Here is a 24,007-nt window from a genome sequence, read left to right as displayed (position 1 = left end):
CGTACCGTTCTGAATGTGTCTTCCGGATCAAACATACCCTGACGAGTCTCGGGATCGGAAAGAGACCGTAAAAACCTACATAGCCCTAACATTCAGCATCCATTGATTGATTCTGCAAAGACAAAGATAGAAAGGAAAAAAAAAATACACACCCCGACGTCTCGGACGGATCGCTCGACACAATCTTATTCAAAACCCTCCTCACCTCGCCCACGGGATACTCCCCAGAGGCATGGTCATTCCGCACAAACAGATCAGAGAGCATTTCAAAAAGATGCAAGAACGGCGCCACGCTGGGCAGCATGCGTGCGTAGATAGCTAATGCACTCAGACACGAGCTGATGGCGTGGTGGGCGCGGCGCGGCGTTAGGGCTGTGGGCTGGATGGCGAGGCATTGCAGTAGGGTCATGCCAAAGTAGAAGACGTGGTAGGTTGTGATGCGGTCCGCGTGGGTTTGCGGGTTGAGGCTGAGTGTTTTTGCGCTCTATATCACGTATCCTTTTTATTAGCAGATACTATTAATTGGTTAGAAGGAAACGGCGGCATACTTCGCAGGCGTCTACCGCAAAGTTCACGCAGAGCTCGACGAGATCCGGGTCGACCGTGTCGCTCATCAGCACCGGCCGGATCAAGAGGAGGACTGCTTGCAGGTAGTTTGCGCGCACTCTGTCGGCGCCCTGGTGAGGTAGAGGCCGGGAGTCCTGGTGCGGTTCTTGCTGTTTCCATTCGTCGAGTTCGGAGAGAAGACTGGCGACGTCGCTGGACGAGGGTACTCGCGCGTTGGGGCCCATGAAGGTTGTCCTGCTCGTTGTTAGTCTATATACTATGTATATCAAGATTGTTTGGGTTGGATTTATTGTTACGTGATTCTCGATCTGATACGGTATACTTGCAAGTGGTGGAGAGCGGCAGTCATCTAGTCAGTTAGTTTTTATGTTTCTGTGTTGATCAGAAAAGAAAATACCGTCGTGATTGCTCCCTCGTCACTGCTGGACTCGCCATTTGCCTGCTTGACTTGAAGTTCACGGATCTTTTCTTGATCTGTACATGTAACCTCAATATCAACCGGCGTCTACATTTGTTAGCAATATGCAGCACACAAAAGCAAGACACAAAGCAAGACACAAAAGAATGACCAACCTCTACATCGATATCCAAATCGCTAATTCCAAACGGCAGCTTCGATAGCATCGAGGCACATCTATTCCGTTCCGTCAACTTGATACATACAAATATCTCAATAAAAATAGACAAACCGGTCAAAACAATATGCACACCAGAAAAACCGCTTTTGAAGCTCAATAGTGTACGCATCTAGGTTTTGTGATGTATCTTTGCGATGGTATCGAAGTTTAACGCAGAGTCGCAAGACAAAGCCTACCAGATGCCTGTCTAGGTATAAGTAGCTGGCGTACGTAAGAAAGAAAAGAACAAACCAGATTGGAGGTTCCTTGGGATTTGTTAGTAAATCTCGAAAAAGATTCAGTGTTGGTGCTGCTTACTGAAGCTCGGAAATAGTACTGTACAAGACAGAGCAAGGCTTGCACTGTTTCCAGATTCTGCAAAGACATGACCGCTGACAGGTAACATCGAGCACGAGCAAAATAAGCCTGGCAATTAGAAACTTGTTTTTGCTAAATCATGGTTATTTCAAGTACCTCTGACGAATGCTCGGGATTTGCCACGAAACGGGCGCCGATAGCGTAGATAATCCAGATGAAATAGGCTCCTGTATAGACATCAGTGTCTCTGCAAGAGCATAGATTGAAAGAATTGAAGTTTGGTATTCACCAGTTTGCGATGCGATTGGAGCGTCATTGGATAGGTATGCGAGAGACTCTCGATCTCGATGCCATTCGCGCACTTGTGCCCAGTCGACGATGCAGTACCGTGCTTGAACATACAGAAAAACCGCATCCACAAGTTTCCTGGCGGTTTTACTGGATGGAAGGCTGGGCAAGCTGTCAATGTCCGGGTCTGAAGGAACAGCGCTGTTGTAGAGCATGTTAAGAACGACGAGTTCGGAGCTTGATCTTTGCGGCTCGCCGGAGGGTTCGATGAGATTTCCTGATAAATTTCCTGAAAAGTCATCTGTCGTATTTCCAACATCCTACTCGATTTTAGGATCTGTCGCTCGTAATATTGATGCAATGACTGCCTTACATTATTTTGAAATGAACTTTCTTGTCTCACTGGCCGCCGGTTCTGCCCAGACCAATCCACTGGTTGTTGTGCATTTCGCTGATCCTGGTGAGCATGGGAGCGTGCAGTGTTTGTGGTAGGGTTTGGCTCAATATTTGTCGTACCATGAGCATTGGAATTCCGCAAACTGTCCCTCATTTGCGATTCAGCTCGTCGAGTCTTGGTAGCGCGAAGCTGGAGTTCCAGGCTCTGCACTCGTGCTTCCAAGGTTGTAACGTATCTGTAGCAAAACAATCTTAACTTTGGCACAGACAAGTATTCAAGTAGTCAAAACCTACGCATGGCCCCTAAAAACACCGTCTGGGGGGACGTCAAAAAGACAATCTGGATTGTCAATCTCATTAGCGACACAGAAAATAAATAAACCAGACACGTAATAAGTGTTTACCTGAACATGACTTGGAACACGCAGCACACTGATTGGTTTCGCCATTGTAGTAGCATTTGATCTTTTTGCGTTTGCAGCGTCGACCTTGAACAAATTAACCCAAGTGTTTTAATTTCTTAAGGGACAGAAAAGGTACAAGCATTGGTGCTTCGCCGGAGTCCGGTGCTGGCCGGGCGAGATCGGGGTTGTCTAGGAATACTGCGCTCATGCTCCATGATAACTTCTTCCATTGGGCTTGATTCTTCCATCTTGATAGACTGAAGGTGCATTGGTGCATGGTTTGCAATTGAGATGGACCTGCATGTTGAATGCTATCTGAGTGACCCACTGGTATTGCCACTAGCTACCCCGCACAATTTGGCGTTAGATAACGCTTTTTCTCGGCGGATTTATGTCAAATATTTATGTGCATTGCGTGTCAACATGCTTTTTGTTCGCTGTAGGTTCGACGTTTCATGATTTGGCGGCCATTTAGAGTACATGGTGCTGCATGAACGCACTACATTGCTGAAGCTTTTGTGTCCATGGGTAAAGATTTAAGGTGGAAGAGCATATGTATATTGCATATTGCATTGCCTGCCTGGATAAAGTGAATGCTCACTTCGTCTGCTACAGCTCCCACTATAAGCTGCTTGACTTGGCCATGACAGAGCATAAAATAGTGAGGAAAACACAAGTCATAGTCATTTCTAGGACACATAAGACAAACCAAAGACACTGGGCCAAATCCAATCATTTCCAGCAAGAGGGGCATACAAGACGACGGAATTGCCGGACCCACGGAGATGCCCCGAGAAACGGAGCAATGCCGATCTCTCTTCGGCATTTCCGCAACCGGTCTGTATCCACGATAGAGATAGAGATAATTAATCATGATAGCAGATAAATATGATAATGTCAAGAAATTGAAGTTCAGATTCACCATAGGTATAATGCTGGGTTTAATCCCGGCCTGGATAACCCCAAACCTGAACCAACATGTAAAGTTCATGGGTATAGGAACATGTATTAATGCTAAGACCATTGGAACGTTAAAGTTATCTGCATTATTTCTCTTATAACCTGCTAGATAATCTCATGCATAGCTACAACCTCGAGTCCCGCGCAGACTCGCCGACCAACATCGGCACTGATAACGCACCAAGCTCTGGCAAAATATCATTCTCCTCCACAAAGTTTCTACCATAGAGCGCCGACAGTAACCGCACGCCATTCTCATGGAGAGGCGCCGCAACACCGGCAAGTTCCGCCAAACGAACTATCGGTACAAGTCCAAAGGGCACGTCCTCCGTGACGTAGCGTGCGTCCAGTGTGGTTGGACCCTTTACATCTTTTGTTTCTTGTTGCAGCGGTTTCAGCATCTCGGAGAGTGGACCCATGGGCAAGTTGTACGACAAGTGGAAATGCTCGTGTATCGTGCGCACCGTAAGACCAAACGATTTGGCAATGGCAAGACGCTCGGCATCAAGCTCTTCGAGCAGCCGGGACACCGCAGGCGTAACGTGCTTCCACTGGCCCCAGTTCTCGCCTATCTCCATGCGCGTGAGGTTGCACAAGACCATGGCCAGATGTGTTTCCGGGTTGATGTTGCTGAGAGATACGGCCAGGATATTGGGTCGTAGCACAAACCGATCACCGAATAAACTGCGACAGACCCTCAGTCCTCGAGCAGTTTCTTGTTCTGGTACAATGGCCACGTCAACGCGTGCTCGAATAGAGCCGATGGTGACTGAGTTGAGGTCTGGCTGCTGCCGCCCAGTGGCAAGAGTCGTTCCGAGGGCACATATAGGCAGCACAACACCTCTTTCGCGTAGTAATTTGTCGAGGTAGAGCGCAGAAAGGGATATGTGGGAGCTGAAAATCACCACTTGCTCACGACGGAGGTGAGGCGCGGCAGCATCAAGAACATGACGATGGGCGTAGCCCGGCACTGCGATCACGACTGCGTCTACACCGGCCAGGGCTTCTGCGCAGCTTGTAGAAATGCGTGGATGGAATTGGCCGACGAGAGCCCCTTTGGCTATCAGTCGTTCGCCGGTTGCTATTTTTTCTGTACGCCGTCCGGAAGGGGACCATAGGGTCACATCGTGACCATCGCGACACAATATAGCTGCGGTTGCGTAGGCAATTGCACCGGCTCCTAGAATTGCAACTTTGGAGGGATTTTGAGTCATCTTCAGCTTTGCACCTTGGGTCTGTTCCAATATGTTTTCAAGACGACGATAGATCAAGTTTTATCCAAGCCATGCTTTGCAGGAAACCCGTACGTTTATGTAAAGTATGTGCAGTGTTTATTGACAGCATTGAATGTCCACAAACGCAATTCTTCGGAAATGCCGTATAACTGTTTGAATATGTATGTAAATGGATTCCGAGTTTATTTGTGTTCGGGTAATTCCGAAGTCTTTGTAGTGTCTTTGTTTCATAATAATATTGAGTAGAATCGATTTACAATGGACAAGTTGACGAGACAAAACCGGATATTTTTTTAAAGGTATACTTATGTTGAAACCAAATCAATGTTATATAATTAAATCAATTCCGACTATTTTTGCAGTCTAAAGTAGTTTTAAAAGAGCAATAAACAAGCCACTAAAGGCATGATCTGCCCACCTAATCAATCATTCCCATCTCAACATCTTACCACCCTCTCACAGGCGCGATCGTGGCCCTGAAGAAAGGTTGTAAAAGGTATTCTCTCTATCCACAAATTTAAAGTCCTCGGCTATAATTCCTTATTAACGCAATCCCCGAGAAAATAATACGGTTTACTTACACTTTGCCAAGCGGAGTTTCGACATCTCGCGAGGACCGGCTTCTCCTTCCTCGAGGCCGTTGCATTTCTGGCCTTCCTCAACAGTACGCCACTTCCAAAGTGACGTGAACTGATCAGGAACGCGCTCTAGCTGGTTTTTGACGTACTAGAAAAGACCCAGATTAGCATATGCTCAACAATCCACAGGCTGATGGCATGAACTTACCTTTCCAAGGATTGGAAGGAATTTAAATCCGTGACCACTAAGCACGACGAGTTAGAAGAGGTTCGACGGCAATTTCAATGTTACAATAACTTACGAGCCACCAGAGCAAATGAACAGCGAATCAGAGTAGCCAGGAACATAGTCGACCACGAACTAGAAAGTTAGTGCTACCTCCATATCTTCAGGATAGAATATACTCACTTCATTATCAATGCTGTCTGTGTACCAGCACAACTTGAATGTACGTTAGTAAAACACATAGCATTTCAGATATGGTAAACGCACTCGGCTATCTGTAAAGCCAATCTCCCTCAATTCCGGAAACAACCCTCCGATGACGTTTTTCATGAGCTCCAGTCCATACGAAGGCACTGTGTCGATCGGCTGTGGACTGTACTTTGTTCGCGGGGTTGAGATGCGGCTAATGGTTTAGAAATGCAGCTTAGCAGGCTTATCCAGTCTGGTACACTGTCAAATTGAACTTACATATCCTTTTGTGTGGGGTGGTCTTGAAAGTTTGTAAACTGGTAGAGAATGTTAGCATTATTTTCCAACCGGGAAAAGATAATTAATACCTTGCGGGCACGAAATCCGAATTTCAATCGCCCTTCTTTCGTGATAGGAAATCCACCTCCTTCATACGATCTAAATGAAATGGATTGGTTAGTATAAGCACAACAGAGACGGGAAATGTCACTTGCCCCTCTCCATCCCCTTGTATAAACCGCCAGACTGGAAAGTTGTCTGGGTGAAATTTTTCTCTGAGGTCTTTTCTGTCCTTTGGAATGTCCACAAACATCACCGTTCCCATCGTGGCTTCCACGGAACGGTGAGCTTCCGGAAGAACAGATGATGTCCAAGGTCCGCCTGGTTACATGCGTTAGATTTTTAAAGTTATAAAATGTTAGGACACAAATATACTCACACGCAACAACAACGAGTCCGGCCGAGTGACTCAGGCCGTCCTTTGTTCGAATTCCTGTCACTCGCTTTTGAGAACCAGCTTGTTCTGTGATCAATTCCTCAAGTTCACCATGAGGTCGCCCCAAGACGAACTTCACCCCGGCCTGTTCACATAGATACCGAGCATATACACAGGCCTACATTGACAAGTTAGTATTTGGAAATAAGAAATTATGTTTCAATCTCACTTTGTCAGCCAAGGTGATTCCGGAACCCGCGTCCAGAAATCCGTTCGTAGCACCACCCTTGAACTTGTCAAAAAGGTGATACTTTTTAGCCCATTCCGAGCCTAGCCTACTAGCCCGCCATTCATCATAAGAATTTCCCTAAAAGAGAGTTAAAACCAACATCCATAATTTCTGGGCGCTATTCGTACCTTGAGGAACTGTAGGTCACGAAAGCTCGGAGCAGTCTTTTCCATTGCTTTCAGATTGTCCACATAACGGGGGATCATTTCAGGGCCATCTGCGAGGTGATAGACACCGCAGATTGTCAAAAGCTCATCTTCAGGAGTGAGCGGTTTGGGTAAGTTGGCCGGATCGCTCTCTTTAATGGACTGATTCCACTCAAGCCATATATCTCTGGCTTCAAGAGCCAGGTCTTGGGAGCTAAGGAGCGTGATGAGTTATTCATCTTACCCAAATGATTACAAATACTTTTTTGGTCATCTACTTACTGCAGTTGCTCCCCGTACGTTGCTCGAAAAATCTTATTGATGTCGGCCGACGCCCCGTCACACCCATCTGCAGGGTTATAGTAGTTCTTATCAAAGGCGCATCGATCGAATACAGTAACATTTTTGTAGCCACTGCGAGCGAGCCAAAGGGCAGTGCTTAGCCCAAACACCCCGGCGCCAATGATAATCACGTCAGTCTCAGGGTTAGCCATTTTCGCCAGGCGTAATGGTTCAATGTTGCATCAATCGCAAGTTGTGATAAGCAGAAATGCGTTTAAAATAAGTTCTACGAGCCGAGATTATATCTGCGATAACTCTATTACATTATTAAATTCTCGGAGAGAATACGGATTTGCCGTGATGGCGATGTCTAAATGGTATTATTGCACGGCATTTCCGTGAACCATGCGGATCCCGGGCCCACTGTTGAAAATAAGGAGAAGTTATATTTTATCTATACTCAATCTGTTCTAGCGTTGGGCTCACTGCCTAATCTAGTATTACCTAAACATTTAAAACCAACAGCCTGATACTAATAATAGCAGGCGCGATTCTGGTCAGTAGGTCTTTTAATTGGCTGCTCTGCTCGACGATCTCTCAGCCGAAGGTAGCGCTTTGACGAGCTGAGACTCGAAAGGTGACCACGTTGATATGTACAAATTGTTCAGTGTTTATTTTTTCCATCTGGCCCAGCACATGAGGTGACCACACTGCCATACATGTAGCGATGTCTTTATTTTTACTTGGTTTTCTTCTCTCGGTACTCCCCGCTGTTGCACTCTCACAAAACACAACACAAGAAGGCTGGCAGTCCGGAGGAAACGACAGGTCATCATTTGACATCCTATGGGCCTGTTTTTCGACTATCTTCGCCTGCACCTGGACTGTCCTTCATTTGAATGTAGCGCACCCAAAGGATTCCGAGTCGCGCATCTTCTGGCGACAAGTTAAACATTTTATTTTGTCTATTCTTCTTCCAGAGTGGACATTAGCTATAGCCACAGACCAGTACTTCGAAGCTCGGTTTTGTGTCAAAAGCTTTAAAAAGTCTAAACTGGATAACTTGAACCTGTCAGCTGATAGTGATGTTGAGTCGCAACACTCGATCCAGGATCCACCATCAGAGAGCCAGAAAATCGAACGTGAAGAGGAAACTTTGGGAAATGACGTTACACAGCTTTGCAGTGTTGCAGTTGAACCAGAACAAAAACCCGAGGCATCCCAGCAAAGCTCAATAAAAGAAAGTGCATATGCCGAGGACTGGACGCTTGCCCATGGGTTCTTCACTACAATGGGTGGCCTCGCAATTCAAACAGAAGATGAAAAGGAATACTCAATCCTAAGAAACGACAGTCCAGTGAAGCTACTTGAAAGTGGTCGAGTAAACTTTCCTCGAATCAAAATAGAAGATATCAAACGTCGAAGCAAAGCAGATAGCTTTGCCAAATTTGTTGCCGTTTGCCAAACTACCTGGTTTGCGATTAACGTGGTCACACGACCTGCTTATGGTCTTCATGTGACACCTATTGAACTGGCGTCAGTGGCATATGTTTTATGTGCACTTCTTACCTATGCATTATGGTGGTATAAACCTAAAGATGTGACAATACCGATTGTTATCAATGTCCCATCATTACCACCATCATCAGCATTACAATCATCACCACCACCATCATCACCACCACCATCATCACCACCACCATCATCACCACCACCATCATCACCACCACCATCATCACCACCACCATCATCACCACCACCATCATCACCACCACCATCATCACCACCACCATCATCACCACCACCATCATCACCACCACCATCATCACCACCACCATCGTCGTCGTCAGATAAAACCAAGAATGAAGATTCGACTCTGAAATACTACCTTGATGAGATTTTGCCTCGCAAAAGCAATAATTTCAAAGGGTTTGACATAACGATCGCAGGGTCGTCTAGCGAGCAAGAGGATCGTCGCTATCGGTTTGCCAATTTACTTGGCTTATTTGCAGCTCTTGCGTACTGTGGCATTCATATTGCGGCTTGGAATTTTCCTTTCCCTACACCTGCTGAGAGACAGGCATGGCGGATCTGTACGCTCGCTTCTATTTCTGGATCTGCTATACTGATTCCACACTATGTGGACGAGGATTACGTATTAGGAAAGCGTGTGTTGGTGGCAATTTCTGCATTGGCCGTTGTTATGCTACTATCGATTGGCTGTCTGCTCTGCCTCACTACTAGCTGGGCTTTCTTTACAAAATACACACTGGAAGTGGCTCTTGTTCTTTCGAAGATAACGGTCATGTGGAACTGTAGGGATAAATAATTTCCCTAGTTTATTGAACACCATGCACGCACACACATGTTTCTCTAACAAATGTCCATTTTGACAAAAAAAACACGGTCTTCAGTGTTCAAACAAATAATAACTAAGATCTTAATAAATTTTGTGAGGGCGTGCTTCTATCCTTTACAATCAGAGACGACTTGGCTCTGAAACAATTCAGAGTTAGGTAGAAATGGCACATATAAATAGCTACATAATATCGCTAAGAAATTATGTAGCTAAGAGCCCAGTGATATTCAGAATTATCAGAAAAGCAGGAATAGCTCGCTCAGTAAGAAATTATATAGTAAAATGTTTCCAGGTCGATATATTATACATGTACTTGCCCCCAAGTAAAATATGCGGAACTTTTCCAGCCTTGGAAAAGAATCGAATCTGCCCAATGCAAAGGTGATAAACTAAGTATATCAGCCGGTATTTCCGAAAGAGGTGCATGATAAAGCCGAGAAAGTCGAGATGCCGTCCACGAAAAGCAGGGGAACGAGCCCGGCACCACAAACTTTATGATCTCATGGCATTTGTATTTATTCGATAAGGGCTCTCCACTGTTAATCAAAGTGGTGCCTCGTGGCTAACAAGCTGGTATATACAGCCAATAGGGGCAATCCAGTTTATCGTGAAGCTTTTTCGGAATTACCGAAATTTAATTTCTCCACATTCATGACCTCTCCGCACAACGAAGAACGGGGACAAGTGCGGAAGACACTTTGATAAGGAACTCTTTAAAGGTAGCTTTTGGGGGTCTTTTCTCTACCGATGGATTCCTCTAAGTACATTGTTTTTTCGAGCTCTGACACTAGAGTCACTGCAGTCCCAGAAGAAAGATAGTATCGAGTATGGGCGTCAAAGAAATCCTCAGTAGGAGTACCGTGGCCACCTATGGGAGGAAGATTAAATCATTACCGAGGGAGGTTATCCTCAACCCGAGTCTGCTGGTTTCGTCGTTGATGTACGCGGCCACCGCCGTGCCTTTGAGTGAGTCAAGGTCTATCGTCTCATCAACAAACTTATTGACGATATCTACAGCATGGGATCAAGGCTCGGCATCCACAGTGGCATCGCTTGCAGGTTTCCAAGACCACTTTGGTGTTAGCTCCGGATCCGACGCAGGTGCAGTCAGGAATATTGTTTCTCTCGTCTATCTTGGCGACGCAGCCGGTGCTGCTCTGTCATTCTTTATCAATGACCGCATTGGCCGCCTGTGGTCGTTTCGTCTGTATAGCGCCGTCTGGATTATTGGGCAACTTGTTTCCATGTTCAGCCCCGGGTTGGCCGGATTGTATGCCGCTCGAATTATATCTGGTCTCGGAATTGGGGCATTAGGCGTCACCGGCCCTATTTCAATTGTCGAGATCGCCCCGACGGAAATCCGCGGGCTGCTGACTGCATGGTATTCAGTATCAATGACTGTAGGCTTGATGGTGTCGACATTTTGCGTGTACGGTGTGGAATTACACATTGAATCAAGCAGACTACAATACCAGGTTGTGTGGCTTGCCCCTTGTGTGTTTATGTTCCTTTGGGTAGTGGCTAGTTTCTTTCTTTGCGAGTCGCCCCGGTGGCTTATCATGTCTGATCAGCATGAAAAGGCCGTCGAATCCCTCGTCAGGCTTCGATGCCTGCAAGCTGATCATCCTCTGCTCCACGAAGAGATTCAGAGTATCACTGAATCTATCCGGTCGGAGAACGAGACTTCCGAGTTTGGTCAAGGCTCTTCTTTCAAGATTGTCGGCTGTATCAAGGAAACGTTTACAGTACCGTCGAACCTACGTCGCGTTCAACAGGCCTTGATACTATACGCATTCCCACAGCTATCAGGCGGAAACTCAATAACAAATTATTTCATACCTATCCTGCAGGTTCTCGGCCTGGCCGGAAGCTCTACTCGAAACCTGTTTCTTAACGGCATGTACGCTATGTCCAAGTTTTTCTTTGCGATATTCACGTCGTTTTTCTTCATCGACGCCCTTGGACGCCGAAATTCTTTGTTTCTCGGTATTTCAATTCAGATGATATCGGATTTGTATCTTGGGATATACCTCAAGTTCCAACAAGAGAATGGTGCATCCCATGCTGCCGGAGAGGCAGCACTTGCATCGATATTCCTACACGCCTTTGGATATACTATTGGTAAGTCAATCACTCTATTACCACAGGTCATTTTTTTTTAATGTCTTAAAAAGGTCTTCTCACTCTTCCGTATGTCTTTGGTGGAGAGCTATGGCCAAACCGCATTAGATCCTTTGGCGCCGCATTGTCTTCGACTTTCCACTGGCTGTTCCATTACGCCATGACCTTTGGGTTGCCATCGCTGCTGTCGCGGACTGATAACTGGGGCGCGTTTATTTTTTTCGCGGCCTGGTGCGTTGTGGCTCTTTTATACGTGTACCTTCTTGTTCCTGAAATTGCAGGATGCAGCGTGGAAGAAATCGAACGTATCTTCAGTGGGCCGTGGATTTCCGCCTCTAAGATGCCTTGGAAACGAGACAGCCCTTCATTACTGGAAGGGCAGGATTCAGATGACGGATTGTAAGATACCACACCGATATTTATATTCTTGTCGAGGCTAACTTGGTGCTAGAGACCAGAAAAACACAGAGACAATCCCTGTAACCAAGCAGGGTAAGAAGATGTTAACTGATGGCAATATAACATAGGATTAACGCAATGGTCTACAGGGGGCATCATTTAAGGCTTATATTTTTCTGTGCTGTTCAAATTAAGAAGTGAGAGGAATATTATCAATAGTAATCAATTGATAATTCAAAAATATTATAACTTCTTAATTATATATGAAGAGCTGTCTACGATTTCTTTTCAATTACTTCAATTACTTGCTAGTGCATTGTCTATGAAATCTATTGATCTAATCTCACGGCCTCCGCATCCCCAAAACATCAACATCGTTCACCGGAACAATGCCCGTGATATCATACTCATACATCCAGAAATGGCAAATTCAAAGTCGACGGCGAATCGCGCATCGTCTTTGTTTCCGCCATACGGTTCCTCTTCTTGAAAGTTGTACACATGCCACCAGGAACGATTATGCTATTCATGTTCAAGAGATTGCAAGTCATTTCCGTATTTCAGTCAACTGTCTCTCACGGGTTCTTGAATATATCTATTGAACAAAATGTACTTTAGTCTAGAATTTATTTTTACTCAACAGGTATTGTTTCTTATTAAGGCTTAATATAACTACATCGAGGGCCCATCTATTGGACAGGAGTCCCTCTGAGTGTGACATAAAACATGTTATACCCTCTCCTGCTTGTCGTAAACTGAACCCAGGGGTCCTTGCGGCGTAGTCGGCACTACCGGCGTAACATGATTGTCATGGTGAGTACTCCTTTGCGGTTCCTCGCTCAAGCGACTCCCATAGTCGTTCGAAGGACTCACGGCCGTAGCCTCAGACTCATTTCGTCGATGCTTCGGGGCTCCGTTATATGCCGCCGTGCCAGCACCACCAGTTTCAGTATTATGATTCGACACGCTGTTAGAAGGAATAAGGGTCGCTGTCTCGGAGCCATCGCCGTCTTGGCCGGGATTACAAGTCTGATACCGCATCGTATTTAAAAGGGCGTAGAAGCAAGATGCGAGGCCTGAGCCAAGGACCGGGCCTAGAAAGTAGATCCAAAAATAGTGTGGGAAATGACGGTTCACGATGGCGGGACCGAGGGAGCGGGCGAAGTTGAGTGAGCCACCAGTGTAGTAGATACCTATTTTTATCTCAGATATTTTGTTGGAACGTGAAGCGCAAAAAAGAAACATATTGTACATACCGCAGAGCTCGGTGAGGAAGAACGTAAGCCCAATGCCAACGGGAGCTAGGAATGTAGACTTGTGCTTGACAACAGCGAGCATGATGACAACGAAGACTAGCTGGGAGGTGAGGAACATCTCAATGAAAAGCCCCTGGGCTACGTTTGCACCACCACCAAGAGTAGTCTCGACGTTGAGGTCTCCTGGGAACAAAGCTGATACTACAGCTGCCGCGCATATACCGCCCAGGATCTGGGCGATGATGACGAGGACACTGCGTATCGCGGGAAGACCGCCAACCAGAAACAGTGCCATTGTCACCTGTAGATTCAATCGTCAGTCCGGTAATTACTAGGAGATACATGTACCGGGTAGTCATACCGAAGGGTTAAAGAGTCCCCCCGTAATCCGAAAGAAGGCCCACACATTCACAGTCAACGAAAAGCCAAAGGCCAGAGACGCAAACAGCAAGTTTGACGTATTAGGATTTGCTCCATCAGGCGGCTTTGGAGTGTTGGAGATCTGGGTTCCTGCAAAGGACCAAAAAAGAAACAGGAATGTCCCGACGAACTCCCCCAAAGTGGCTACGGCATTGTTGCGGGTGGAATCGGGGAGATGAAGCATGGGAAGCTGCATGGCGTTGCGACTCTGAGATATCGAAGCGAGTCCATCGCCAGTTTGCCGGGGGTTTCGTGATCCAAAACGCATTTTTGCGGCTTGAGGACGGGGTTTCAGGCGAGAAAGTTCTCTAAAATCTGTTAATATGTAATATAAATGGCGACAAAACCACCAGAAGCCCTTGAGTTTAGCATATTGGGGTTTTATATCCGTCCTCGTTGCATTCTGTAAAAAGAATATCGCACGTCATGACTCTCCTTCTCCGACAATGCCATTATCGAGAGCTCTTGTTCAATAAACCAATCGCCTTGCTCGAGTCAGGATCTTTGAATCTCCATTGTAATGTCTGGAATCCGTCAACCATGGAAGCATTGTAGGCAAAGCCGAAAGTCAATGAACCCGGACCGGTATCGAGAAGTTAAAACTAGGTCCAGGGTCTAGACTTTCGTGGCTGAGACTTTTTGGGTTAAGCTACTCAATGCGGGAGTTGATGCTGTCATCAGATGTCATGTTTCAGCTGCGGTCAATTGTATGACTTTGCTTGTCTTTGGTGATGTGGCTGGAATGTCGCGCTGTGGTTGGACAACTTGTTGAGTATCGACTTGAAAATTACCACGCTGAAAAAAAGGGAGATTATAGTATCTTGGCCATATTCTTCATATTTTTATGGTGACATTAGGCGACGTAAACGGGCAGCCAACAGTCATCACCGCAAACGGAAAGATCATACACATCTAACGAAACTATTAAACAAAAGGAATTCCAAAAATAACCTAGAAATTAAAAATTTATTTTTATTGTAATAGTGGTATGTGCAGAATTTCTCATCGGGGCCTAGTATTTCGAATTTGTAAAAAGTCATATGTATTAAGCTATCAACATTACTCAGCATATTCAATGATATATCCAAGCTTCTTCTTTCAACCTTAGCAAGCCCGTTTTAATAGCTAATTTTAAACGTCCACGTATAATTGTCTGCCGAGGATATGTCCTCGGGGATAGACAGCACTAGGTTCTGGCCAACAAGTCTCGAATCAACCACAACTCCATTCTCGGAGCCACCAACCACCGTAACCTTGTCGCCTGGAAGATACGGGACTGCATCAGGTACTGTAAGAGAGTCACCTGGCTTCACCAAATAGTGAATATAGAATGCGTCATTGGTCGTGGTATAGCGAAAATTGCCACTGCCTGGTCCATTCGGCCAGTATTTGGTATCAAAGATACTCTCACCATGCGCTCTGATCCACTCGCCCGCAGCGCGAAGATTTGTCTGCATAATACTGGCAATTGTTCCATCGGCTTTTGGTCCGATATCGAGCAATAAATTCCCATTCTTCGATATAATATCGACAAGCGTAGTCACGATTGAACTTGCATTGAGATAATCTGAGTCTGGGGTCATGTAGTTATAACCGAACGAAAACGGATCCATGCCTCGGCAAGCCTCCCAGTGCTGGGGGGATAGCGATGTTGTGCTGGCGTATTCAGGTGTCGCGTAATCACCATTAATGGCGACGCCATTAACAGAGCCACAACGGTCATTAAAGGTTACTTGTCTGTTCTGTTGAAGGGCATGGTTCAACCATGATGCCGCAAAATCATCCGAAAGAGACGGGCCTCCGATATCACACCACATGATGTCAGTATCGTAGTCGTATGCAAGTATATTCATTTGTGGAAGTTGAATATCGGTGAGAAAGTCGTCTACTTCAACAAACCCGGTGTACGGCACCGTCTTGTTTGTGTAGGGATTTCTCGGAGGGCCTAGTCGTGTTTTTTTTTATCAGCGAGATTACATGTAGAAAAAGACTATAGTATTTTAAACGCACCCACGCCAAACTGTCCATTAGCGTACTTTGAGTACGCCGGGTTGAACCATTCTGGCAGGCTGAAATAGGTGCCTCGGTGTAGTTGGGGCTGGTACTTCTTGGCCGCGTCAAAAAGTTCCTAGACGTTACAGACGGTTATTGGATGTTTGTTATTGATATATATCAGGAGATAAGACAGCGCTCACCTTGATAAGATCACGATGTGGCACTTGTTTAATAGAATTTCGCTCGGACACGTTGGATGGCATGTCAAAAAGCGCAAAGCCCTCATGGTGCTTGGTCGTGGGCACAAAATAGCGCGCTCCAGCATCGTTGATCAGATCAACCCATTCCTTCGGGTCCCAGTTTGACACGGTAAAGTTGGCAATGAAGTCATCGTACACGACATCGGCGCCATACTTTTCTAGATGATATTGGTATGTCATAGTTGGGTCCTCGGGGTTAATCTGGTGATCCCAGTACCTAGCAGGCTCCACTTTTAGTAATGTTGTATGCCAATATATGAAACGAGGACCTTACCATTCGGCATAACTTTCGTTCTTGCCCGTATTCCCATATGCAGGGACAGAGTAGACTCCCCAGTGAATGAATATTCCATACTTGGCACCCTTGAACCAATCTGGAGACTCGTGGGCGTTCACTGATTCTGGATTTGGTGAATATGATGGCAGACCATAGGTGGCATTAAAAGTTAGCGCCACAGATGCATTATTATTGCTCCATTGAGCGACGGCCGTAGCTGGTCCTGTCGAGCCCTGGGCGACACCAGCTGTATTTTGAACACCGATCTCTACAATTGCAGAATCACCAGGTCGAAGCCGCTTCACAGTTGCCGGTTGAATCGTATGGAGCTTGTCTGATTCGATCCTGACCTGAAGGCTGTCATCTGAGGTTATCCAGACAGAAGTTCCTGTATTGTTCAAAGTGACATCAACAAGTTGCATTCGCCCAACACAGCTTTTGCCGCATTCGGCCCATCTTGGACTCGATTTGGCCGAGGTGATCTTTAGCTGTGCAGAATCTATTTGCAAATAGTTTTTTCAGTCTTAGATTGGCTAATTTGCGCTGTCCATCTGAAAAACTTACCTTTGAAGGAAGCGCTGGCCAATGTGAACAGTATGGAAAGAATGACGGAACGCACAAACTTCATGGCGGCTAATTAAGACAATGATATTGAACCACCTGATGAGCGCGACTGAATGTTTATATCAATGTTTATAAGCCACTGGTGTGCTTATAAGCTGTATAACAATTTAATCGATCTCTCATCAGTCTCACGATTATATTCCCAGGTTTTATACCCACAAACTCCTCCGTGTTTGCTGTTCCTGCTGCTATTTCGACCAATAGGGTAATTTTATTTTACCAGGGCGATTTTTATATTCATCCTATACTACATAACATCGAAGGCAAGGATGATCGACGCGGGGTAACCTTATTATGGAGAGCTACTTTTATAAAGTGCATTAGCTTCGACCATGCTCTGTGCAGGGCACGTAACACGATAGATTAAGTAGCAGTATCCTAGCAAATGGAAGATGGTCCAGGGAGCTTGATTCCAGAATGAAGTCGTAGAGCAATCTCTACATCATCATAGAAGTGGGTTTTTTTGCAACTAGAATGCTGCTTCGGCTATTAGACCGGGTACTTGTACTCAGGAGTTCGCATGTACGGCGTCGAAATTACAATGAAAAGAAATATGAATGGTAAACAACAACTGCTGAAGCAATTTAGAAGCAATTTATCACATGTGAGCGGCAAATTCACGTCATTCGCTACGGTGTTCTATAGTAAATGGTATGCTGGCTTGAGCCGGCTATTTGACGGAAAATTGGAGAATTCTGGTAATTGCGAACAAATAGGAAGATTCCTGGTCAACTCAGCGTCAAATATAGTATTTATACAATTTGTAGTGTGTACGTGATCTCCCCAAGGTAGCGCTGGTCGTGGGGATGGACTAACTAACCGAGGCCAATCCCAGAATCATATAATCCAACACAATTAGAGACACTTTTACTGATCCATAATTATTTGGGTTTACGATAAGCTGATGATGAGTGTGGGTCACGTATATTGTCAAGTCTAGAGGGACAATCATGACTCGTTCTTCACAGGGCTCTACTTATCGAGCATCGGTTAATCATCGGGATACTCTAAATAATCAAAGTATTCTTCCCCGGCATATTCACGGCGCAGATCCTCATCATCGGGGGGACATTCGTGATCGGAATCCACATAATATCTTGGATCATCATCCTCATCGTCCTCATCGGCCTCCAATTCCCATTCAAAGTGATGCCATAGTTCCCACTCGTCCAGCGATTCAGAATACATGAGAATCCCATTTTCCTTCAATTCATGAACCAGTGTTTTTTTAAATGGACGTTTGCAATACTCTCCATTCTCGCGATACCATTGAATCAATTCCTCGATTAAGATAGTCCTGATAAATACTGCCTCGTCGCTTCACAGTTCCACGGTAGGAAGTTGCAGCTAAAGCGGCGATATTCGGCGGAGCCAGCCACACAACCTGTGAGAGTGTATAATTATTGTCCGAGTTGTACTCTTACTGGTGTTTGGACCTCATTCTTATGTACTGGTCGAGATCCTAGACCTCGCGAATCCGGGGTGGATAGTAAGGATAATTCCTGCGGATCGAAAATCCAGGGGAACTGACATGATAACGGAAATTATTCAATTAAAAGGTATTTGTACCAGCCAGAACCACTTGGTGAGATGTAAGCGGAATCTTTATTTCTAGAGGGCTTAGTACTATAGTGGCTTGATGATGGGCTTTCAGTGAGCAAAAACCGCTCCAATGGCAATATTCCCCGATACTGGCACTCACCGACACAGTTGAGACGCATACATCCCTCGGAGCCTCGTTCCACACCACGCATGGTTTGTGTGCAACTCGCATTAGGCTGTGGCGGCCAAACATGCACCAACAGATTCAGCTGGAGTCAACATGGCAAGGTCCAAGGAGGGAAAGTGAGGCTGGCCATGCGCTAGTCCGAAGCCGGCTAGTTCCTGCTAATCCTACCTGAGGCATGCGAGTCGGAATAGCCAGTGGGGCCGCCTCGCCGCTGCCCAATAGAAAGGCCCGTCTTCGCCGAGAAGCGGGGCGCCAAGACTACGCAAAGGCTTGCGTAGCTCCGAGCCCGGCAGCAGCGGAGGGCACGGGTGGCGGCCCCATCGGGCCTAGCGCGCCCCGGTGCCGGCCTCCTATTGGCCCGGCGGGAACGCGCTGTCACTGGCTGGCGGTGGCTGGCTGCTGCCCCACCGGCCAGGAGCTCGCGGCGCTATTGGCCGGCGGGCTCTCCGCATTGCATCGCAGCCTCCGTCAGCGGCCTCGACCTCTCGCGACGCATCGCTGGAACCCCCCAGATGTGCCGGGCTCTCGCCTGACCCTTTCCTCGTCTTTCAACTCTCCTCTCTCTTCTCTTCTCTCCTCCCTCTCCCCCTCTCTCTTTCTTCGCCTCACCGCTCCCCCTCGGTCTACTCAAACCAATTCTTCCCACTACTACCATACTACTTTGCTACTACTATATACCTCGCGTCGCCAATTGCGCTCGTCCTCTTGCTGTCTGCGCCGTCCTACACCACACTGTCGACTATACCTCCCACGCGCCCGACTTGCACTTTCGCGTCCCACGTGCTTGATTTTTGATTTGATTTGTCGTGGCCTCTGATCCCAAAGGTTGCTCTAACTGTTCCTTAGACTCACCTCTAGATAAACAGGTTCCCTCAGCATATATATACAACCACGCTGCCACCATGAGTCCACTCCTCTTTGACCGCGTCTCCCAAGGTCCGGCCATGGTCCTTCCCCATTCCCAGAACCATCCGTCCTTTCAATTCCCTTCCCAGTCCGTCCAGGGCCTGCAGGCCTTCGACTCCGGCTCGTGGTCCTTGGACAACGCGCCTTTTGCGAGCTCCTCCAAAGCATCCGCGCGGTATTCCCCCTCATGGAAACCCATGGCAAATCCAAGGCCTGCATTCACGAACCAGTCACGAAAGAGATCCCGTGATGACAGTGATGATTCCAACGAGCAGCGTCGTGAGCCCCTTGCTGCCGCTACCAAGGCAGCGCCTCCTAAACCTGTCGTGGAGGAGCCAATTTACGGTGAAGGCATGGTCTTGCTGAACCCTCGGACTGGCATGGCATTGTCTGCAGATAGTCAGACAGGCACGTGGTTCGAAGAAACCGCGGAGAAACAGGCTGCCTTGGCGCCTCCGGTCTCATCCAGACACCAGGATGCTGGATCCTCTATTGCTCCCAGTCGCAAATCCCAGCGTCTCGACGTCTCTGCTCCCGGATTAGACGACGTGTCGCTTGCTTGTATGCAGCAAAGACTTCAATCGACCACCCACGACGATGACCGCCGCTCTTTCGGAAACTCGGGCGTTTTTACTTCGATTGACGAACCTCGTGTCGACGATGTCACCCTCTTGCTCGGGATCAGCTGGCAGCGAGTCAACCGCGATGACCTGGCGCCTGCGATTTGCGGGTGGGAAAAATACATCAATAACCACTTCGGCCGGTATCTGCACAGCGCCCGCATTCTTCTAAAAAACCGCAGCCTCAATGCCTATCTCGTTGCTGCCCTGCCCGTCACCGAACCTATGGCTGCAACCTCGACTTTTGGAACTGCTACGTCCCCTATGTCAGCTGCTCTAGAGTTTGATCCACGCTCTTATTTCTTCCTGTTCAAGGAGGACTTGACCGAAGGCCAGCTTGTTGGCTCCACTGTCGACACCTGCCTGCAAAACCTCCGATCTGCACCCATCAACTTCGAAGGCAGCGAAATCCTTCGCGCTTCTGAACGATCACCGGAACGCGTTATGAACGAGTCAATGAACGACAGCAACGTAGTCGGAAACGGGTTGAAGCATGACATGGCGATGGGAACGGGGATGGACCTCGACTTTTAAAATTATTACGACCATTTGCTTCTTATTTTCTTCTCGCATTTTATTATTTCGATTTTCGACATTTGTACATCATTTAACGCCTGGTTCTTTTTTCTTCTTATTGGCGCAGGATACGGGGATTCGTTATTTACAGCTTGCTCGCCTAGCCTATCTTGAGCTGACACAGTAAGTCATTTAGCTGAGCAAAAGAACTATATTTATAGTTGAAACAATGAAAACATTATGAAGACATTTCTACCTGAAGCATCGAATGACTGGTTGTAGTGGAAACTTAGTTTAGATGATGCTTGCGTTACGTATGCCCAAGTTCTATGTAAGTAAATCGATGACTCACAATCCGTCATGAAAAGACATGCTACAATTTTATTATACTGCAAAAGAAAAGAAACAAAGAAAGGCGATGAGTCAAAGAGACATACCTACCACAAAAGACAACCTCGACCCCGCCGGGACTCGAACGCCGAGACAGCAGGCACCATAGCCCCAAAGGGGAGTCGGGGTGCATCACGTGATGACGCCTCTGAACAGGCAACCGGAACCGGAAAATGCCTTTTTTTTGGAAAAAAAATTCCCCTCAGCCATCGCCTCGCCCCGCCGAGAATTCTCCCAACTTCGTCCGCGCGTCTGACTCCGACAATGACAATAATAATTAATCATGGAGCGAACCCCGTTTAGGCAACTCTCGGTCTACATGCAATATTATTATTGATGCCACTATTGATTCACCGCCGACTTTCTTTTTGTTTTTCTTCGTTTCTATAAAATTTCCCTATTGAAGTCGGCGTCGGAGACAGGGCGGAGTAGCAAGCTTACTTCGCGTCCTGGACGTGTGACCGCCGCCGCGTCTTTCTCACCACTATACCGAATTTTTGTAATAACTTCGACCTGGGGACTGACGGATACTTTTGATTCTTCCATCTCGTTTCTATATACCCTTTTAATTATATCATCCATCATGCCTCTGGCCAAGCCCATCATCCGGCCTAGAGCCCCTCCGGCTGGCAGGCTGCACAGTCTGAGGACGCCGCAGCCCGGGGCCATACCGATCAAACGTCCTCAGGGACAACAGCAGCAGCGTCAACCGTCTCTACAGCCTCAGCAACAGCCACAGAAGTTCAAGAACCGATCGCCAGACAAGCCTGCAGAGACTTGTCCAAATCCGAACTGTACAAATCCCCGTATTGTCTCGGAAGAAGCCATGCGGGTCTGTGCCAGCTGTGGCAGTGTGGTTAGCGAGGATACGCTCGTCTCGGAAATCAGCTTTGGCGAGACATCGGCTGGAGCAGCCGTTGTCCAGGGCTCCTATGTCGGTGCTGATCAGACCCATACCCGGAGCTCGGGGCCGGGCTTTCATCGCGGCGGAGGTATGGAAAGCCGTGAAATCACTGAGCAGAATGGGAACCGATACATCCAACAGATGGCACTCGCTCTGGATATCCCCGAAAGCGCTCAGAAAGCTGCCGGTCAAGTGTTCAAGCTGGCCGTCGGCTTGAACTTTATCCAGGGTCGACGCACAAAGACGGTCGCCGCTGTGTGTTTGTATATTGCTTGTCGACGCCAGGCAGGAAACACGGTCATGCTCATTGACTTGTCCGATGTCCTGATGATCAATGTGTTCAAGGTCGGTCGCGCATATAAATTGCTGCTAGAGGAACTGCGTCTCGGCGGAACCATCTTTACTATGAACCCGGTTGACCCGGAGAATTTGATCCTGAGATTCGCCAAGCAGCTCGAGTTTGGCCCGAGGACCATGCATGTGGCTAAAGAAGCTGTCCTGATTGTCCAACGAATGAGTCGTGATTGGATGACAACCGGTCGTCGACCGGCCGGAATCTGCGGCGCTGCACTCATTCTCGCTGCGCGAATGAACAACTTTCGCCGCACGGTGCGGGAGGTTGTATACGTTGTCAAAGTGACCGAAGTCACCATCAATCAGCGCCTGAACGAATTCAGTTCCACCGATAGTGGTGATCTCACTGTCGACCAGTTCCGATCCGTACAATTGGAAAACGCACATGACCCGCCATCCTTTAGCCAGTCCAAATCAAAAAACCGCAGACGAAAAGCTGCTGTGACTGCTGCAGAAATCGAAGAAGAAGATTATGATGACGATGACGATGATGCCAGCACTCCTGATCCTGTGCCGATCCAGCCGACTAAGCCAAAGCGCGTTGATGCAGACGGCTTCACTATCCCGGACATCCCTATTGATCCTGCCTTGACTGCGATGACTACGATGATCAATCGAGGGCTGAAAAGAAAGGCCTCGGATAATGAGAATCTCGACCAACTAATCAAGACCCGTGCTGATTCGGAGACGTCCTCGGCAACGGATACATCTGCAGATGACGGCACACCTCAACCCTTCGTCGATGCGACCGGGCAGAAACTACCTCGAAGCCGCACTAAGCAGCCATTACCAGAACCGACCCCCGAAGAACTTGCTTCTGAAGAAGCGCTCGAGAATGAGATGAACCAGTTCCTCGCACAAGGTTCCGACATGGTAGAAGCGGCTACTATGAAGGTCACACCCAGCGCGACGGTAGCGACGCCGGCAGTAGTCAAGACGACGACAGTGTCTGATAGCGCGGAAATCGACGCCGCCGAGTTCGAGTCAGACCCCGAAGTGGCCAACTGCCTTCTCTCGACCGCCGAGGTCGAGATCAAGGAGCGTATCTGGGTGCACGAGAACAGGGACTACCTGCGTACCCAGCAAGCCAAGGCGCTGAAACGGGCATTACAGGAGGGCGAAGGCGGTGATGGAACTGTCAAGAGGCCTCGCAAACCTCGAAAGGGCCGCATCGGAGATGTCGCGTATCTGGAAGGGCAAGGCGGGGCCAACAGCCGGGCATCTACCCCTGTGGAAGCAATGCGAATGATGCTTGAACAACGCGCACATAGTAAAAAGATCAACTACAAAACGCTACTGGATCTATACGGAGACGACGGAAAGGCAGAAGCCGAAAAGAGCAGTCGCAGCCAGAGCGTTGAAGAGGGTCTCTCGTCTGGCACAGCCGGAGAGGAGATTACCAAACCTGGTGCTTCCTCGACAGAGAAAGAAAAGACAGGAGGATTCAACGAGGCAGACTATGACGACGACGAAGAAGAGGACGAAGTGGACGACGTGGCCAGCGCCAAAGGGTATGACGATGGCCAGGACATTGAGACTGCGTTTGCAGGGGGTTATGACGATGCCGAAGAGGATTATTACGATCAAGCAAGTGATTATGGCGACTAATGTTAGATTATCAGACTGCGTGTTGTTTCGTTGAATTTTTTCGACTTGTACTAGTATTT

At 47.4% G+C, this 24,007-nt stretch overlaps 10 protein-coding genes across 10 annotated transcripts; 4 read left to right on the top strand and 6 right to left on the bottom strand.

The window, feature by feature from the left end:
* Positions 1–75: 75 nt before the first annotated feature.
* On the bottom strand, positions 76–2,859 carry TRUGW13939_10187 (uncharacterized protein; the record flags this gene model as incomplete). The annotated part of the gene is made up of 15 exons (XM_035493300.1): positions 76–85; positions 153–484; positions 549–801; positions 864–916; positions 965–1,072; positions 1,141–1,201; positions 1,257–1,388; positions 1,437–1,450; positions 1,503–1,610; positions 1,659–1,729; positions 1,792–2,110; positions 2,164–2,422; positions 2,481–2,526; positions 2,591–2,674; positions 2,727–2,859. The coding sequence occupies 15 exons, from the start codon at positions 2,857–2,859 to the stop codon at positions 76–78; spliced, it is 1,983 nt and encodes a 660-aa protein (XP_035349193.1).
* Positions 2,860–3,675: 816 nt separating this feature from the next.
* Positions 3,676–4,764, bottom strand: TRUGW13939_10186 (uncharacterized protein; the record flags this gene model as incomplete). Its single annotated transcript, XM_035493299.1, has 1 exon — positions 3,676–4,764. The coding sequence occupies one exon, from the start codon at positions 4,762–4,764 to the stop codon at positions 3,676–3,678; it is 1,089 nt and encodes a 362-aa protein (XP_035349192.1).
* Positions 4,765–5,241: 477 nt separating this feature from the next.
* TRUGW13939_10185 (uncharacterized protein) lies at positions 5,242–7,422 on the bottom strand (the record flags this gene model as incomplete). The annotated part of the gene is made up of 13 exons (XM_035493298.1): positions 5,242–5,315; positions 5,367–5,511; positions 5,572–5,608; positions 5,666–5,724; positions 5,773–5,805; positions 5,857–5,992; positions 6,058–6,095; positions 6,147–6,216; positions 6,297–6,438; positions 6,497–6,671; positions 6,723–6,860; positions 6,911–7,142; positions 7,211–7,422. 13 exons carry the CDS (start codon positions 7,420–7,422, stop codon positions 5,242–5,244), a joined length of 1,491 nt encoding a protein of 496 aa, XP_035349191.1.
* Positions 7,423–7,937: 515 nt separating this feature from the next.
* Positions 7,938–9,539, top strand: TRUGW13939_10184 (uncharacterized protein; the record flags this gene model as incomplete). The annotated part of the gene is made up of 1 exon (XM_035493297.1): positions 7,938–9,539. One exon carries the CDS (start codon positions 7,938–7,940, stop codon positions 9,537–9,539), a length of 1,602 nt encoding a protein of 533 aa, XP_035349190.1.
* Positions 9,540–10,396: 857 nt separating this feature from the next.
* TRUGW13939_10183 (uncharacterized protein) lies at positions 10,397–12,252 on the top strand (the record flags this gene model as incomplete). The annotated part of the gene is made up of 5 exons (XM_035493296.1): positions 10,397–10,535; positions 10,587–11,690; positions 11,744–12,089; positions 12,142–12,182; positions 12,239–12,252. 5 exons carry the CDS (start codon positions 10,397–10,399, stop codon positions 12,250–12,252), a joined length of 1,644 nt encoding a protein of 547 aa, XP_035349189.1.
* Positions 12,253–12,818: 566 nt separating this feature from the next.
* Positions 12,819–14,033, bottom strand: TRUGW13939_10182 (uncharacterized protein; the record flags this gene model as incomplete). Its single annotated transcript, XM_035493295.1, has 3 exons — positions 12,819–13,282; positions 13,346–13,646; positions 13,707–14,033. 3 exons carry the CDS (start codon positions 14,031–14,033, stop codon positions 12,819–12,821), a joined length of 1,092 nt encoding a protein of 363 aa, XP_035349188.1.
* An 850-nt stretch (positions 14,034–14,883) lies between these two features.
* On the bottom strand, positions 14,884–16,925 carry TRUGW13939_10181 (uncharacterized protein; the record flags this gene model as incomplete). The annotated part of the gene is made up of 5 exons (XM_035493294.1): positions 14,884–15,710; positions 15,776–15,893; positions 15,961–16,237; positions 16,295–16,796; positions 16,862–16,925. The coding sequence occupies 5 exons, from the start codon at positions 16,923–16,925 to the stop codon at positions 14,884–14,886; spliced, it is 1,788 nt and encodes a 595-aa protein (XP_035349187.1).
* Positions 16,926–17,911: 986 nt separating this feature from the next.
* On the bottom strand, positions 17,912–18,362 carry TRUGW13939_10180 (uncharacterized protein; the record flags this gene model as incomplete). The annotated part of the gene is made up of 2 exons (XM_035493293.1): positions 17,912–18,218; positions 18,346–18,362. 2 exons carry the CDS (start codon positions 18,360–18,362, stop codon positions 17,912–17,914), a joined length of 324 nt encoding a protein of 107 aa, XP_035349186.1.
* Positions 18,363–19,552: 1,190 nt separating this feature from the next.
* On the top strand, positions 19,553–20,710 carry TRUGW13939_10179 (uncharacterized protein; the record flags this gene model as incomplete). The annotated part of the gene is made up of 1 exon (XM_035493292.1): positions 19,553–20,710. The coding sequence occupies one exon, from the start codon at positions 19,553–19,555 to the stop codon at positions 20,708–20,710; it is 1,158 nt and encodes a 385-aa protein (XP_035349185.1).
* A 955-nt stretch (positions 20,711–21,665) lies between these two features.
* Positions 21,666–23,948, top strand: TRUGW13939_10178 (uncharacterized protein; the record flags this gene model as incomplete). The annotated part of the gene is made up of 1 exon (XM_035493291.1): positions 21,666–23,948. The coding sequence occupies one exon, from the start codon at positions 21,666–21,668 to the stop codon at positions 23,946–23,948; it is 2,283 nt and encodes a 760-aa protein (XP_035349184.1).
* Positions 23,949–24,007: the final 59 nt, after the last annotated feature.

This window comes from Talaromyces rugulosus, chromosome V (assembly GCF_013368755.1).
Source record: "Talaromyces rugulosus chromosome V, complete sequence".
In the NCBI taxonomy this organism is placed as follows: Eukaryota; Fungi; Ascomycota; class Eurotiomycetes; order Eurotiales; family Trichocomaceae; genus Talaromyces; species Talaromyces rugulosus.
Note: the sequence above shows the minus strand (reverse complement) of the source record. Positions and strands in the feature narration are given on the sequence as shown.